Source organism: Stylophora pistillata, chromosome 4 (assembly GCF_964205215.1).
Source record: "Stylophora pistillata chromosome 4, jaStyPist1.2, whole genome shotgun sequence".
Lineage (NCBI taxonomy): Eukaryota > Metazoa > Cnidaria > Anthozoa > Scleractinia > Pocilloporidae > Stylophora > Stylophora pistillata.
Genome location: NC_142522.1, coordinates 10,652,473 through 10,670,813, shown reverse-complemented (window position 1 = coordinate 10,670,813; position 18,341 = coordinate 10,652,473). Strand labels below are relative to the sequence as shown.

General features: G+C 38.5%; 3 protein-coding genes across 6 annotated transcripts in view; 1 reads left to right on the top strand and 2 right to left on the bottom strand.

The window, feature by feature from the left end:
- The window catches only part of LOC148732455 (uncharacterized), a 55,739-nt gene that overhangs the window by 25,976 nt on the left and 11,422 nt on the right, over positions 1 to 18,341 (bottom strand). The gene's annotated exons all lie outside the window — the stretch shown is intronic.
- On the top strand, positions 99 to 13,692 carry LOC148732457 (uncharacterized). 2 transcript variants are annotated; one of them, XM_088756652.1, is made up of 16 exons: positions 99 to 990; positions 2,728 to 2,824; positions 3,464 to 3,539; positions 3,670 to 3,721; positions 3,875 to 4,431; positions 5,168 to 5,473; positions 5,593 to 5,871; positions 6,382 to 6,666; positions 7,586 to 7,876; positions 8,189 to 8,351; positions 8,737 to 8,945; positions 9,582 to 9,766; positions 10,669 to 11,145; positions 12,331 to 12,542; positions 12,673 to 12,713; positions 13,199 to 13,692. In XM_088756652.1, exons 2-16 carry the CDS (start codon positions 2,777 to 2,779, stop codon positions 13,330 to 13,332), a joined length of 3,315 nt encoding a protein of 1,104 aa, XP_088612778.1. In that variant the 5' UTR covers positions 99 to 990; positions 2,728 to 2,776; the 3' UTR covers positions 13,333 to 13,692. The 2 variants fall into 2 exon arrangements, with proteins under 2 accessions (XP_088612778.1, XP_088612779.1); XM_088756653.1 differs by having other exon boundaries at positions 13,182 to 13,692.
- LOC111346858 (uncharacterized) lies at positions 13,691 to 18,317 on the bottom strand. 2 transcript variants are annotated; one of them, XM_088756663.1, is made up of 3 exons: positions 16,411 to 18,317; positions 15,851 to 16,033; positions 13,691 to 14,511 (listed from the first exon to the last, which is right to left on the bottom strand). In XM_088756663.1, exons 1-3 carry the CDS (start codon positions 16,965 to 16,967, stop codon positions 14,064 to 14,066), a joined length of 1,188 nt encoding a protein of 395 aa, XP_088612789.1. In that variant the 5' UTR covers positions 16,968 to 18,317; the 3' UTR covers positions 13,691 to 14,063. The 2 variants fall into 2 exon arrangements, with proteins under 2 accessions (XP_088612789.1, XP_088612790.1); XM_088756664.1 differs by having other exon boundaries at positions 16,420 to 18,317.

Here is an 18,341-nt window from a genome sequence, read left to right as displayed (position 1 = left end):
CGCACGAATCACATTTAAAAGTGTAAACAACGCATTGGTGGTTAATTAAAGCGGGCTTCTCTTCTTGTATCTTGAGCTTTCCCTCGATCTAACCAGTTTTCACGAGTCGTAAGATCGAGGGAAAGCTCAAGATACAAGAAGAGAAGCCCGCTTTAATTAACCACCAATGCGTTGTTTACACTTTTAAATGTGATTCGTGCGATGCGGATTATATCGGTTATACCACACGCCATCTTCATCAACGCATAGAAGAACATAAAGCCTCTGTCATTGGCAAGCATCTGAAAGAAGCCCACAGTGTAGCGTCCACTAGCCTAGAGGAAATGTTTTCCGTTCTCAAGAAATGCCGCGGGAAAATGGACTGCCTAATTCACGAAATGTTATTCATTCGCGAACAAAAACCAAAGCTAAACACGCAGTCTGACTCAATACGTGCAAAAGTATTTATTTAAACATATACTGCACGATCTGACATGCTAAACACCAATAACAATGAACGCTCATTATTCTAATGAAGTTATCACATTTTATTTGTATATAATCTCTGAGCTACAATTTTACATCAGTTTTAACATTTTACTTGATAATGAGGTCATGCAGACTTCGAAACGTCGTAGTTTTTTACCGTTAATTTTTATTATCAAATGTATTTCTAAACATTCTCTGATTACAAATCTTCTTAACAAATAAATATACATGCATCCTTTAAATTGCCCACACATGTCGAATCGATGAATATACAATAAAGAAAATTGCAATGGGTGGATATTCGGCCGAATAATTTGTTCAGCGGTAATGCCCCACACGCCGTTTCAGTCTTCTCTAAGTCTTGCTCAATAACATAGAGGAGACTGCTCACTTAAAACTTAATATGTGGACGAAAATGACAAAGAATACAGCATGTCGCTATCACTTACTGCCTATGCACCAAGTATGAATATCTTCTGTCATTGCTCGACCAGATGACGTTTCGTTTGGTTTCTTTAGAAGGTATTTAAAACATTCCTTTTAAATAGATCTTTCAAGCAACAGCTTAGCATACTCAGTACAGTTTCCAAAGGCAACTTGAATTACACACTATATTTTTATTGGTGTTTATTTTAACTCAGAAAGAGAAACATATTGAAGTCCTGTCTGGCTTCTTCCATCGTTTCGCCAACCTTTTTAGTTCATTTTAAACCTAATATTCACGAGATAATAGAGGGAAGTAAGAAATGTTTGCGGGCGTGTTCCATGTAACATCTGTCACAGCAGCTACTTCTTTACTAAAAAAAAAAAAAAATAATAGATAAGAACATGAATATTCCCAATAGTTTTTGTACCTAAAATATTAAAAAAAAAAAAAAAAAGATGATTGGCGTGGAACAGACGACTGGACTCTGTTTTTTTCTTCTTTCCTATAAGAATTTGTTAACAACACCTTGAGGACCCTAAAATATAAAACTAAAAGGTTAACTTCTCAACAGGAGTTTTTATTCATTAGGTTTAAAGAAGTAAAACTCTAGCTTAGGCCGGACTATAGCTGACATATCTTCCATCAACAAGGGAAAACTTGAATAGTGGAAAAAGATATTATTCGACGGCGTCATATGGAGCTCGTTTTATCTTAACTTTTAAATTTCCTAAATCTGAAATTTTGATGTTGTAGTACATCCATCTGTTAACTAGCTTATTTGGATTAGAAGATGAATTTGGTTTTGCGATTCATAAAACTGTCATCCTTTACTCAAATTGTGAAATTTATTAAAAGGAGCTCTATTTTAATGGCTTGTTACAAGGAATTTGTATATGCAAATATTCTAATTAAAAAGCTATTGTCCACTGATCATGAACGATACCAATTTTGTTAAAAGAAAATAAAGCGTCTTGAGCTGGTACACAAAATAGATTCTCGAAGTAAAGGAAAAGCTCGTATGTTTAATACATTAGTCAGCATTAAAGAAATTTCAACCAGAAGCGTACAAAAATTCAAGAAGATGAAATTAAAGACTTTTTGATCGGAAGTCGTATAACTGTCTATTTCAGCTGCCTGTTGCCGACTAGACCATCTGTATACTGTTCTTCATAAATCTATTTGAGCTTTCTTCTGACGAGCTTGATTAATCTATGCATAAATACAAATAAGGATCAAATGTCGATGAAAGATTAACGAATGATTCTTGAAACTCAAAAGAAAAGCATGAAGTATAGAACAGCTTGCCTAGATCTTCAATTCCTGGAAGAAAGTGGTGTTTAGCTCTAGCGCTTTTTAGTCGTGGGATCTTAAGGCATTTATTTTGTATTTTATAGATCACATACTTTAAAGTTGACGGTACGACGCTCATGATAATAAGTTTGTCATACCTGACGCGAGGTCTTATTGTGAATGTTTCATTGTTGATACTGAAACCCGGCAAATCCACCGATAAAAACTTGCCGACAAACATTACGTTTGGATTTGAAAGAAATCTTCATCAAACTGCACCATTATACAATTGAGGAGTTATAAAAAGACGTTTTAAGGCTCTGAAACAGTTCCGGTAATAATGCATTAAAACGTCCTGATGCCTTTCAAAGGTTCCTTGTGAAAACAGATTGACTGAGCAACCTTAAAAGGATTCATACATTATTGAAAACTTTTAAAACATGTGTCATTTACAAGAAAAAAAGCTGTGTGTTTATGGTGATACTGTCACTTAACAATTTGCTTATAAGTTTAAGTTGCTTCTTTCTTCTTTTCTATCCAAGTGTTTGCAGGTGGCACAAGGAATTCGAAAACAAAGGACATTTTAAAGTCATGGACATCAATGTACAACTGATTATAGCCGGAAATTTGTTTTTTGGGGTGAGTTACACCTTACACATCATAAATTCTTGTTTGAAGGAACATTTTACACTTCTTGGCATCACCTTTGTCCAAAAATGGTTGAAAATATTAATAGATGGGTTACGGAGTGCTTTTCGATTGTCTCGTAAGAACAAAACCAAGGTACTCACGACGGCCGATCAGAACTGTGAGAATGTGGCAAAAAAAAACTCATAAAAATGAAAAACCGAAGAAGTACCGAAGCGCGAAAGATAGCTAGCGACCAAGTCTCTATTAATTCTAATATTTTATCTGCTTGATAATTTTGAAAAATCATCAGGCATAGAGGGTAGTAAATTTAGAGCTGAACAAGTTTGTCTGCTGTCCTTACAGGACCGATTAGGGTAGTATATTACAATTTAAAGGTAATTTTCCACACACGATTAAGAGTTGATCAAAAAAGAACACGAGACGATTCCATCTGATAATCTACAGATAATTGTCCACACACGATTAAGAGTCAATCAAAAACGAACGGATGATTATATCCGAGAGCAAGGCAGCAAATACCCAGTTAAGGTAATGCCCTTTCCTACATATGCCATCTCGCAGTACCATTTCTTACATTTAAAAATACACTGGTTTAAATCTTTAGTTCCTATTTTATTATGTTTTTAGACTGCTTTTTACGTTGGGGAAGGTTCCGAAAAGTCAACCTTGGATACACCAGACCCGAGAGAGCATAGGGAAAAAGGTGTTTAATTTTTTTTTCACTTGTCTTCTATATCGTTGAAGTTTCAGTGTAGCTCCACAATAAGTCATAAGAGAACAAATACATTTTTTCCAGAATCGTACTTATTAAGGTAATATTTGTTATTTTGCAGACTTCGATGTTCTTATGCACTGGAAATTAAACGGTGCAGAGCTCAACATAAGGTCGGTGAAATATAAGCTTCATTTCATTACCATAAAATACCAAACCTTGAGCATTAAACATTGATAACCTTTTTCCTTATGGTTTCACTTGGGAAAATGAGAGAATTTTAGAACAAAATTTAGATGTAATATTTACCTTGATGTATCTTGTAGTTATGGGGCTGTGATCCGTGAAGAAGGGAGGTGTGATGGAAGCAACGCGCTGACATTTGGGCAGGTAGAAGATGCAAGCGCGTCTTATGTTGAGATTTGGCTCAAAACAGACATCAACGAAAGAAAATCATATACGATAATGTGCTGGATCAAATTGAAAAGGTACAGCACAGAAACTGAAATCATTTTGGTAGATTGGGCACTGCAAAAGTATATGTTTACAATCATTCACGGTAAGCCGTCTTTGAAAAACAGAGTATTAGGTAAAAATCTTTGGAGAATGAAAACAGCGCATGAGCGAATTCATCTGCATTGCTGGATCCATGCAGCTGCGACTTGGGATGGTGATAATATAGCTCTGTATGTGAATGGTCAAGAAATTGACGGGAAAATGTCGGATGTTTTGGCGGAAAATAAAAGATCATCTGAGAGTGGAACAGCTTACGTAGGTGGACACCCCAGTTTTGAGAAATCCTACGAGTTCCAAGGATCAGTAATGGATCTCTTTGTGATTGGAACCGCGCTCTCACGGGATACCATTAGGAGTATCTTCAGAGGTGACTTTTTAACAAATAACTGAATTCATAAATAATAAGGTAACTAAGCACTTCAACGGGGATCGAAACTTAAAAACTTTCTTCCAGGTAAAATGTGGGATTTTGAGTTTTGATTGTTTGTTTTTTGTTTGGGTGTGCAGCCAAGTTTCGGGTTTTAATTTCACTTCAGTGGTGGGAGGCAAGCTCTCGCCTCTTACACTACGAGGACACCTCCTTCTCGACGAAGTCAAAAAATTACTTGTGAAAATAAAGTTCATGCCTACTTACCTCTGTGCTATCACAGCTTCTACAAGAACGAGACAGGCCAACGAAGGATCCACCACTAGAAAACTTAATGGACTGTGTTTTCCAGCTGGGGCAAACAAATTCAATTGATGCATAGGTTGTGGAGGGATGGCAGAAGTCGAGAACACTCGCCTTCTATCGTTGTATTTCGGATTCATTTAATTTCCTGTTGTCGGTTTTCATGCTTGCTATAAATCAGATTTCCACTAGCCAGAAAATCTAACACTCCAAATTTTATGTCTGCTTAAAACACTAAACGAAAAGAAACTAAAGGTTCCCTTTTTAAATTCAATTTCTTCATTGAGTAAGAAAGGGTTTAGATTGTAAGATCGAGTCAAGCAAATGTTTAATTTAAGTGTTTTTACTGATTGGCTTCGCCCTTTCCATACACCTGCTCACAAATTTCTTAATACCGAACGAAAGAAATCCAGCAATGAATGTTCTCTCTTAGGTGATCCACTGATGACACAGAAAACCGTCAATGTCACGGGGAGACATGTCAAGGTCAGATGGATGAGAACCTTTGAAGGACAGTGTCCTCCAGTAAACTACACTGTATATTACAAAGAAGTAAACTCGAAGGATTGGAATTTCCGCGTAAACGTACCCAAGGGTGTAGATCAATATGATCTTGAGCTGGAATGTTTCAAAGCGTATGATGTGGCTGTTAATGCCAGGTTGTCAGAAAATCTTATAAATGTCACCGAAGAAGCGCCAAGAGATGCCGGCAATCATTGGAAGGTACTAACTGGACAAGGTAAGAAAATAAAATCACTCGGCGTACTTCTCATTGGTCAAAAAAGCGTAAGGTCTATCATTATCCTTAATACATTAAATTAACGATGCAGTTAACGAAGTTTTTCTATCCTTTTCTAGATTTTCCAGAAATTTTGAATAGTAACCCGAGGGTAAAAGGAAACTTAGTAACGGTTTTCTGGTCATCCCTTGCGAACTGTGATGTGAAAAACTACGCTCTCAGATATAAAATTGCAGGAGAACGGACCGAAGAAACTAAAGAAGTTCTTGTGAAGGAAAATAAACACATAATTAAACTACAATGTCATAAAGTCTACCAGATTGCAGTCACCGCCGTGACTGTCGTTGGCGAGACGCGTCTAGCTCCCATCCAATGGTGGGAGGTCAAAACCGGACAAGGTAATTATAAATGGCCATCTAATGTGTTATTGTACCATTTAAAGTTCTTAAAGTTTTTAGACTGTTTCCTGTCTATCCTTAGCTCGAGTTGAGTGGGATCAATTGGTTTTGATCGGCTGAGTTGGTTGAGTGTTTTCGAATTCTTCTGGCAAAACGCCGCTCTCGGTTAATTTGTTTGATCACCTTTCTGAGCCGATATAAAGCCATTTTGAAGTAAATGGTTTGAGCTCTGGATTTCAAAAAAAATAAGCCGTCGAACTGATAAGCATAAAATTCGGCCAAAAAGCCCCGTCAAAACTTATTTGATAGACAGAGAAATCTAATGAATAGCTTTTCCCATGAACCACTGCGTTTCAAATGACATTTAGTAAAATGAGAAACTTTGACTGCCTCAAGCCAAACCAGTTGCAGTAAATATTATTGATCTTACTAAAACATAGCTTGAAGACTCAGTTGCAAACAGGAGGACAATGAAACAATATTGATTTTGAATAACACTTTTGTCCTTAGACTTTCCGAAAATAACAAACGCAATACCCAATAAGAGCAATGTGACTGTCAAATGGGAATATCCCTTCGATCGGGAATGCAATGTTTCGAGGTTCTCTGTGTACTACAGAGAAACAAAGGAGCGTCAGTTCTTCCCCTGGAAAATGGTGGTGGTTTCAAGAGACGAGCTCCAAACGACTCTTCAGTTGAGGTGCACAACGTCTTACGAAATTGCAGTCACGGCATGGAGCTCAAATGTAGAAACGCCGCGGAACGAAAACACACTGAATACGAGAACTTTTGGAGGTATTCTGATCTTAGACCGTTTTAGATTAACCCGTTTTCTTCCCGGCCTTGTGAAAGCGAATGAACTTCCTTTTGTTACCAATAATAGGTCCAAAATATCAGCGACAGTATTCAGGTTCACGAAACAGAATATATTTGACATACGTGCAAACGCAGGGATGTCATCGATCGCAAAACATTTTCTCTCAACTCATTGGTGTTTTTGAGTAATCGTATCCGACTAGCTCTGAGGATAGCTTAAGAGGAATTGGCTCCTACCTAAGACCTGCAGTAGGAAAATCCTCCTCTAGCCCCTATGTCCTCCATTTCCAATCTCGTTGGGATCAGATTTAGGAAAAGGCCATTGACTGTTCCGTACTTAGTTACCAAGCCTTTGATTTGGGGTGAGGCTGAGGGTGAAACTGTTGTGATAGAGACCAGTATCTAGTTGGCATGATAACAAAGTAATCTACATTTAAAAAGCAACAACGTTTGTATTATAATAAGGTCACCCCTTAGCTTCACTCCCGTTCAAAGGCTTGGCAACCAAACATGCAACTGTAAAATGGACTATTAGAGCTGATAGTGAACAACTATTCACCGAAATGGAGGTGGTTAGTGGTGGATATTTACCGAGCCGCGAAGCGGCGAGGTAAATATCCACCGCTAACCACAGACACTGAGGTGAATAGTTGTTTTAGTATATACTAAGACAGTGAGATAATGTACACCACCGTCGTTAATTTGAGTGATTTTTTCGCTTGTCACGGATGCAAACCGGGACGCCATTTTTTCCCGAATTGCTCGAAGGTAAATAGCAAAGGATATTCGGAGTTTGACTAGCCAATCAGAGCGCGCCTTCAACGCTATCCACTGTTTTAGTATATACTAAAAAGGATTATTCTGGGATAAAGGTAATACATGTTACTTCCTTTTACAGATTCACCATCGCCTATTCAACACAGTTCAACCACAATTCTGGAAGACTGCAAAGTGAACATTTCTTGGAATTCCCCAGAGGACAATGGCTGCCCATTAGAGAAGTACACAGTTCACTACAGAGAGATTCAAGACTCGTCTAGCGCGTGGCACGGAAAACCTATCACTGACGTCAGACGATCTTACAGCATAATTTCGCTCAAGTGTGGTCAGCAATACCAGCTAGCATTGACTGCGTCTAATTCTGCAGGAGAAAGCAAAATGTCACCTCTTCATAACATAACAACTTCAGGTATTTCAACTCGGTTTTGCTCTCTCTTTCACTTCAAAAACACTTGAAACCTCTCACAAAGTTAATGAAAGAAAAAGATTTTGCTCTTCTCGTTTACTCTTTTTCGGCCCTTTATTACGACCCGACACAGTTTTGTGCATTTAATGTATTTTTTCCTCTCCTACCTCGAGGACGTATCCATGACTTTGAAAGAATAAATGCGAAAAAATGGTCTTTTTCCTTTCTTTCACTTTTACGCGGCCGTGTGTTATGACAAGGTAGGTTATTTTTGAATGCAAAATGTGAACACAACATATCAAACATTCCTGTTAGGCAACACACCGATCACAAACGACAGCAGTGGCAGTGGTACCGACGACTCCAACGCAGTCACGGCTGGTATCATTACTATCTGTGTTATATTTATACTACTTGTGTCCTTAACGATCCTCATCGTAAGACGGAGGAAAAAGAAAGTAGAGGCTACGAGAAGAAGGTGAGGATTTTTCACAACATTTTATTATGAAACAGTATTGAACAAGACTGGCAATCCCAATAGAATTCTATATGCCACATTAACAATTTTTAGTGACTGCGAATCTATTGATTACAAGGTTCTTTAAATTTTAAGGGCCTCTTCAGCGGAATGAATTATAAACTTTCGCTTAGGTAAATTTTACTGAAGAGATCGGTTTCTGTAGATCAATTATTTCTGAGGTCCTGTGTATCAATATAAAAAGATGTTTTTTTCGCCTAGTCACAAGAATGGGAGCGCGGAATCCGAAGGTCTGAGGTTCGACTCCTCATGGGAACTCAGAATTTTCTCTTAGTCCCACGCTCGAGATTAGACGAAAAAAAACATCTTTCTAAATATTCCTTAGATCAGCAAAGTATAAAATTGTCCACCTTCTACACCTGGAGACCCCACCACAGCGAGTGACATTTATGGAAGAGCTAGGTCGCGGTGCATACGGAAAAGTCCACAAAGGTGTAATGACAAAAATTGCAGGCGTCGAGGTTTTTTTCAAACCCAAAGAGGAAAGAGTGGATGTCATTGAAGGCAAGGTTGTCGCTATCAAAACACCTTTAGGTAAGAGTCTCAGTTATGATTTGTTCTGTTTGGAGCTGAACGAGTCTGTCCACTGTCATTGTGGGTCCAATTAGGGCAGCTGTTATTTTTCACTTTTCAGGCAAATTTCTTGATCTGCACATAATTGCTTCCAATAAGCCACCCGGCCTATTTTCGAAAAGGGTACGAGAATCGATCTCAATGACGGCTTTACTTGTTTCAAACCGTTTGTTGAATTAAATCAATTTATGCATTTCACTCAGCTCAGCAAGCCATAGAGTGCCCTAGCACGTTGGATACACAAATAAATAAGTTAAAAACAAAGAATTTTATGTCAACGTATTCGTAGTGAACGAGTCAGAATCATCCGAAAAGAATGCAGTTACATATCGAGTTTTAAAAAGATTGTCTTCAAATAGAAGGTATTGTTCATTCGGAAAGGCACGACTATTAAGTACCTGTTTAATTGTCAAGGATGATGATCTAAAGGATTTTTATGAGAACTTGAAAGAAGATTTAGACCTTCTTTATCAGCAGAGGAATTCAAAGGTAAGAACCGGTTTTTCATCCTTGGTGGTAAGGTTGAAATGAAGAGCTAAAACGGATCAGTTATTGAAACAGTCCTAATAAACATCTTTTTCTTCATCCAATTTGTAGAAACGCGGACAGGGGAAGGCAAAAGACAACTTCTACAGGAGATCGAGATCATGAGGGAAATTGGTTTCCACAAGAATGTGTTAACTATGCTGGGCTTTTGGGTCAAGTCAGAGCCAATCTATCTAGTAATGGAATATCTTCCTTATGGAGATCTTCTCCAGTGGCTGAGAAGCCAACGAAAACAGGTAAGGCAAGGCGCACTTTTGAGCCCCGATTTTCCCAAAAAGAGTAAGAAAAATGCTAAATAAAGGTAGGTATCCCCCAGTTGTTGTTGGCATGAGAGAGGGAAGGATCTGAACCATCACCATTTGCTAAGCGATCGAATAAGTATTCATACGGGTTTTGACTAAAGCTCGCTAGGTGATTAGGGTTTCCATTGTTTGTCCTTTCCAAACTTTGACGATTCCCAGTGCCTCTACACTTCCCCCTCACTGCATAATGGGTTAGCCCTTTTTCATACCCACGCACTCGACAATGATATGATGAAACTTTGTGACACCTAAACAACCTTACCTTATGTCGATGAAGTTTGGTAAGAGTTCTCCAACTGTGATTTGAATGGTAAAGCAATGTTATTTATAACATAACCAAAGCAAAGCGTGCACTCTGATTGGTCAATTTAGCGTCCCCCATTTGCCCATGGGTGTACGCTGCTGACGTGAGCAAATGCAAAGACTATTTTTCTGCGCGCGCTTTTTTTTTTCTGGTCACGTAAGATTTGTTAAATAAAAGGGAACTCTTTAGCTACAATTTATCAATGTTATGTTATAAAACAAATGGTAAACACCACAGCGTACACTATTGAGTTCAGTATGGATGCACTTGGGAGGTTTGCTAAGCACTCAAGAAGCTAGAGTCGCTCTCGGCTATCGCCTCGAGCGACTCTCACGCTTCTTTCGTGCTTAGCAACCTCCCGCGTGCATCCATAACTCAATAGTATACGCTGTGGTGTTTACCATTTGTTAACTGTATGATGCAACTCTTACGCTTGGCGCACTCATTAACAACTCGCTTAACGTATCCATAATAAAACCAGAAATCTGGCTTCAAACCTTAAGTATTTAGAAACTTTATATTTCACATGCAGATTAGAGCTAGAAATGAGATCACCTTAGATGTTTGCGAAGAACTAACTTTAAGTTCAGAAACAGTTGAAAACGGAAATGGAATAGACGATTGTAAGCGTATCAGAGACGACCCAGATTTAAAAGTAGGCGAGAACGAGGTTTTTACTTTGGATGAAAGAGAGCCATTAATGATGGAGAAAGAACATGGATATGAAAAGACACGAGGATTTACAGACAAGGAAGCCATTCCAATCCAACAAAACATCGTCACTGGAAATACCTGCGAACAGGCCACGGACGAGAAAAGAGAAGAGCTGATTGGAAAGAAAAATTTTCTAATTAACGACGCTACCCCACAACCAAGGCATGGTTCTGGTCGTCCGGCCTCTGTTGTTAACTTGATAGAAACCGCAACCACCTCGAAATGTGAGGACGAAAATGAGGGACTTTCAGAAAAGGACCTTCTTTGCTTTGCGTGGCAGGTTGCAGAAGGAATGGTAAGCATCAAAAGAGATACCAGAGGTTATGAATACTTAGGCCACTTCATAGATGTCCCAGGTTTCAGTCTTTTTTAATTAAATTGAGGGAAATTGTAAAGCCTCTGCTGTGAAAAATGATATTTATATCCTCACGCAAATAAGCTCATCTCACAAAAATGGTATATTACATGGCCTCATGTTGGAAGTGAAGGGCTCTAGAACTTGCAAATAGCCTATTCTATGCTTCTGTAAGCTTATCGATTGGCAGCCATCCGTTTCGAATTTCTGAACACATCAAGAATAGCATGGGTTTGTTACTCATAGGTTCTCGTCGTTGCGCAGTAATTGAGACACGCGTCACTTTCAAAAGTGCACGCTAGTTTAGAAGGAACAGGTAAACGATGGTATAGTAGATGGCATATCGTTTTTCACGATGGGGTACCTGTTTTCATTCACAGAGGTTTATTTAGTGCATACAAAACATACAGGTCCACGCAGGCAGCAAAGTACTATGAAGTTAACCTGACGCTGACGTCTTGCTTCTAACAGCAACCCATCAGATAAATCCGAAGGCAACGTCACACAGATTGTGTGTGTTCTGTTACCGTCCATCTCAAGCATGTCGAAAAATGAACAAATGAATAAACATTAACTCAGATTTATCTATAAGATAATTATACAAGTGGTTACAGTGATGTCGCGGGAGATTCCAGTTCATTAGAGAGATTTAGCACCGTGTTTACCTAAAACGTGTACGGTAAGAGTCACCACGTGACCTTGTTTTTCCCGCCATTTTTTCTCGTTTGCCGTAAGCGCTCTGCTGTTTCAACGTAAAAGTAACCAGTCTCGCGTTTGCTGGGTGTGTAAGATTTTCTTTACTTTTTCTTTCACAGAATAGAAGTTAACTTCCGAAAAAAAGGGCACCAAAGCTATTCCTTGTGACCCATACAAGGGCGCCTTCAAATCTACCATGACATGAGCTCACGCGAGGCTAAAGCAGCAAGGTTCACGCTATTTTGCGTGAAACGTGAAAGGGCAAGCTGACGTTTGCCGTTTCACGTAAACGCAATGCTAAATCTCTCTATTACTCAATCCAGGTGACGGATTCTAAATATTACCTCATGCAAGCGAAGTACAGCTTGCGTAAAACACTTTAAGGCTGGTTTCTGAGGTAGAATGTTTTTTTTTTTTTTTTTGTCATAGAATTACTTGGCCAGTCGAGGATTCGTTCATCGTGATCTGGCTGCCCGCAACATTCTTCTTGGGGAGGGTAGAGTAGTAAAGATTGCTGACTTTGGCCTGCTACGTCAAACTGCAAATTATATATACGAAATTAAAAACACGAAGAAAGTACCTGTGAAATGGATGGCACCTGAGGTCATCTCGACCAATACGTTCACCTCCAAAAGCGATGTGTAAGTTCACAACAGATCTTTTCTACGGTGTGCATACCTCAACTATAAAATAGCGAACTATTACCTCTCCACTTTAATTCGGCGCATCCTTCGATGTTTCGTCCACTAATTTATTTTACATTTTTTTCAGATGGTCTTATGGAGTTTTTGTGTGGGAATTAGCAACATTAGGTAAGCGAGCAACTGAATGTTTTTGTAGTTGGTTATTGTATTTGTTGTTTTTTGCGGTTGAAAGAGTTCGACTCCGTCCGAGGAAGGGCCAGAGTCTAGCCTTTATCTTAAGTTGTTCTTCAAAGTTTAGGTTCTTAACCATTTTATACTACGTAAAATCACAAAAAAAACATAACTTCCTGTGTTTTTATTTATCAATCGAGTGTCTCCATGTCAAAACGTTTCAAAATTTTGTGCTGCGTTATTTCAATCAGACCGTCCCAGTTTACTAACTGTGGTCGGACTGCTTCGACATGTGCGGTTATAAGAAGCAATAATTAAAACGGATATGCTAGATAAAAATTTCACGGTTTTTCCTAAGGACCAATAAAATGAAAGGTGTACGTCTCAATGTCTACTTATATCTTCTTACGGGGAAGTTGTGAATTACAAACAAACACTCACTTTTTTTTTTTTAACACTATTTAGATATTCTTTTATGTCAGACTGCTGGAGGGAGGATCCTGACGATCGACCGACATTTGAACAGTTGATATCCACCCTTGAAGAAATGATGACAAGAGACGCGCCTTACTTTGATCCAAACAAAATCGAAGACACCAGTGCCGAAAATCTCTAGCTTAGCACCTCCGCTTTAAAATATCGAGAAGTTCTAAATTTGTGTGATAAGAAAAAAAAAAAGATTGTGAATTAAAAAAAAGGGAGAAGTTAAAGTCCCCATGAAGGATGGAGCCCTAGACCTTCGGATTCCGACACTGAGCTATAGTGAATCCCGCGCTGAGATAGGCCATCCATTGCTACGTGAAGTTAACAAATAGATTAAGTAAGTTCTATAAATATTTGCAATTTCTTTAGAAAAACTATGTAACGTTTCCTACCGGCCACATCAAAGTAACGCTGAAAAAAAAGATTTGTCAGCAGTACATTCATGGTCTCCAAATTTCATGATATAAAACATAAATTCTAATCTTTTCAAGTATATTTAAATCTAAAACTTTATTTGTGAATACTGAATAATTCAACTGCAGTTCATTTTGTGACAGGAATATCAATAGGATTCCTCACAAGTAACTATGGAAGCTTGAACAACTTTTAATTTCAAAATGTCGTGCTTCAACTATTTGAGTCTAACCTTCCTTTTGAGCATCAAAATTAAATGTTGTTAATTGGAAGCTAGTCCCAACATGCAGAAAGAGTACAGAGGCCCGTTTCTGGAAAGTCCCGTAAATTAACGGACCCGAAACCATGTTTAAAAATCAAATTTAAAGGATAGAAAAGCGGGTTATGGCACCCAATACGTCAGTAAAAATTCTACGGACATAGATATTCATGCCGATTGTTAACAATACATCACACCGAAGTTTCTCGTAGTACGCCATGCTCCAGTTGTAAATACTCAATAACATACTCAGGATAGATCTGATCGGTACTGAAGACCACGAAAATCGTTGGACTGGATTCATTGTCCACACAAGAGTCGTACAGATCACTGGCAGGATTTGAAGGATCCTTCAGTGGAGGTCTTCGGTATTTAGATCTGCCTTTAGCATAGGAACCAACTAAAACTCTCGCTAGGAACATAAAGTGAGATAAACTAGAATCTTTATACGTATAGCAATGGCTATAAGAAGCCTTGACTGCAAAGTAGCTTCCTTCGCCGTACTTGGTTCCTCCCTTCTTTCCGAAAAGGCGTGGGTCGAAGTTTTGTTTGCAGATGGCTTCGACGTAGTTTGGACTGGTCCCGTGAAACAATTGTCTTTCATTTACGAAGCCCAAATCTTCCATGTGATCTCTCTTCCTTCATTAAAATTGATTTAACAGGGAAATGAATACAACAACTAAATAGAGAGCGTAGCGTTTTTACAACAACCAGTAAACTTCATTAGTGAGGTGAACTTCACCAAGGTGGCTCAAATGGTTTATTTGCTTGTTTGTTTGTTTGTTTTTAATCTAACACCCATTCTTTGACGAACCATTGCTTCCGCACCTTTACTTTTTTCGTTTCTTTCCACAAAAAATGGTATTAAAACACAGCCAAGTTATTTTCTCAACAAGTTGAAATCATTTTCGTATTGACATACAGGGTTTTTCTCGCAACACTATAGCCTCTAAGAAGCAAATTTTTATTTCAGCTTTAGGTGCCTTTCGCTGAAAGAGTCAGATTATTCCTATTTTTTTCAATAAGAATATCGAGATTTATTATCCAACTACACCTAGACGAGTACAAATAACGCCATAGACGAGTACAAATATCACGCGGTGTTTGTACTCGTCTATTGTAGTACCGGTTAAACAGGTTTTCTCGCATCGCGCAAGCGAAGAATTGGATTGTAGTTACGAAAAACTGATAACAAATGGCGGACAATTTGAATCATATTTCCGACGACGAAGAGTCAGAATGGCTGGCAAATATAGATCCAAATTCATTAGATGAATCGAAGGAAGAAAAGCAGCTTGACGACCGGAAAATTTCTTCATTTAATGAAGAAAATAGAAACAACAGCACAACAACGGGCCAATTCCGTCCGCTTCGCAAACTTCTGTCACGCACTCCCCGTAAATAAACATTCGCGAAATTCGCCCGCACTGAAATAACAGTTTGGCGTGTTGGATAATAAATAACTTATTAGACGTTTTGTTGTGTAGTATCGCTGAGTATTTTTACTCGTTATTTTTATTTTGACTCGCCCAAAGGGCTCGTCAAAATACGGCACAACTCGTAAAAATACTAAGCGATACTACACAACAAAACGTCTAACAACATATATTTATTTTTCGTTAGAGTTGAAATATAAAAATTTGTACTGTAAGTGCGGAGCCACCTTAATGTTACTGAATATTTGGGGGTGTCTTTCTTGTTCACAGGGTCTCACAAAAGCGTCTTTTTTCTTTTTAACCCTTTAACTCTCAGAAGTGATTAAAAAGGAACTTCTCCTTACAATATCCACACATTATCCAGCAAACAGGTAATGAGAATACTCAGACTTATCAGGTGCAAGTTGTTATGATGATCAAAAACCAAATTCTCGTAACTAACTCACAAGGAAAATATATAGCAACTAGAGGGGAGAATTAACAATCAGAACTTGGGGGGCATGTCACGCTGTGCGGTGGAAATAAATACCATTGCTATTTACCTACAAAACGTCTCCCACATAAACGGATTTTCCACTCGTTCTACACTGACAATGACCTTGTCTTCTTTCATACTCTCTCTGAACAAGCGCTCCACTTCTTGAAATTCACTGGAATTTGGCTCCAAAGGGACACGTGTATAGCTCTGGTAGGACTCTGGAGAAAACCCATGTTTTGGTAATGACCTCGAAAATAATAAGAAATGACTATTGTTAGCCATTGCGCATTGTCGTGCATTTGTCAGCATTTATGTATACTGCATAAGGGTGTTAGTATACAAAGCAAGCATATTTTCAGGCCAGACAGTGTTCAATATTTCGATCGAGTGTTGAAGTCGCCAGATTGGATCGGTGGGAGGGCTATTTGGAGCTGGTTTACCTAAGGGTTCTTTTCCACACATTTGATCATATTTGGAGGCAAAAGGACCATTGCTGGTTTACTTAGTTGTTATCATAATGGGCTCGCCTCATCTTTTTGAGGTGCCTTTTGAAGGATGTTTCGAAAAGAAAAAACACTTTCAATTAAACTTAATGAGCTTTAATAACTGAAGCAAATAACATACTTCCTGTACCGTTTTTGTTCTCGCTTGTCGCTAGCTCCTGACCTCTGATATCCTTGAGATGAATGCACTGTCTGTTTTTTTCTTCTTTTGTATCTCTGTTTCTTTTTACTTTTTAGCGTGGAACGCATGAGTGCATCACCCAGTGAGGCGTTTAACTCTGGAGTCGATTTTTTGTCGTTCAATACCGACTCCGTTGACTCGACTTGTGTCGTGTGACATACCGGATATGAACTATCCACTTTTTTTGTAGAGTCAGGGCATAGACTTGCTCTCAAAGCCCTGTCCAAGTCGTCACTTGTTGCAAAAGTTTGACAAATACCTAGAGTCTTGGAATCAGTCGAAGGCATGCTTAGATGTGATTCTTGTTGACAGTGATGCGCTTGAGGAGGTCCTGCCCTTTTCTGGCCAGCATTATTCGAGTTTGGAAATATTTCTCTACCATAATCGAGGTGGTTATTTAAGCCATACAAGGTCGATGAACACCCTAAAGATCTTCTTCTGTATACACTGTTATGGTAAACGAAAGGAGACCCCACTCCAGTTCTATAAACGGACATGCTACAACTCGGATTTTGACAGCTGGCTCTTGAGTCATCTAATGCAAGCGCTGCAAGTTTTCTCGTGTGATCTTGTACATCAGGAACTACACAACCGCTAGCAGACAATATTTCTTTCTGGGACAATAGGAGAGCGTCGGACCCTTTAGCAGGTATAGCTACTTGTTCTATCGGTATAATAATATTACAGCGCACGAACTCAATTAGTCTCTCTGATTTAAACCATATAGACGGGCTAAGACTATATCTTTTCAGAATACTCCCGCTTCGTCTATCGGTGAAGCAGTGTGATAACGCGCATTCACATGAGATATTTGTCAATGCGTTAACGCAAATGTGAAGGAAAGGACATTCGTCGGGATCGGTGCATTTACCATTCTGGTATAAAAGGCAAACCTGAGTAAACAAAATAGAGTATGAAGTTTAGGTATCGTAATGTGGATGAACATACTTAGTGATAGTATACGGAAATAGCACTTTTTTCATTGGTTTATGAATTAAAGCAAATTACAGGGATAGAGTGAAGGCCGCAAACCTGAGGCAGTCGGTGAGCAACGATGTTCTTGATCAATTCATTCGCCAAACTTTTAAGTCCAACCTCTTCCGTTTTTGCCTGGTTTTCCCTGTCGTGAAAGTCATGAGATCGGCCACATCCTCCATCGCAATCTCCTTGGATAAAACCTTTACAAACGTGCCACAGCCACTCCTGAAATCATGCTTTACAGCTTTGCATAACACTGAGACTTGGCCAGTTTATTTTAAAATAATAAAACAGGAATGCCGCAACGAACTGCGCTCAAGAAATTCAATTAGATTAGTGGTCCCGACCGAAAACAGCACTTTCCAAGATAACGCGACGAAGCTGTTTAACAATTTACCAGAATCTATTAGAAACCGTAAAGATTACAGAACCTTTTTAAGACTTCCAAGGAATTTTTTATGTAATAGAGTACAGAGTGATTAGTTATTTTTACTGTAATTTCTATTCTGTTAATCCTACTTCTACTTTTAATTGCATATTGCGTAATTTGTTAATAACTTAATTTGATTTATTTCAATTGTAATTGATGTATTTTAACAGGGAAGAGCCCCCTAGTGGATCTGTTAATAAACCATTATTATTATTATTATTATTATTATTATTATTATTATCATTATCATTATTATTTCTCCGGCAGTTAAGAGCCCGCACTAAACGAGGAGAAACTTCCACAGTTTAGCGGAGATTACTTTGTGAAATCCATACAATCAGTAACTTTTTTTTAGAGTTCAAAGAGCTGTTCTAAGTCAATCGCTCCAGGATCTACTTCTACACTTGGTAAATTCAAAACACGACAAACGACCCTGAATGCTGATAATAATGACGAAGCAATT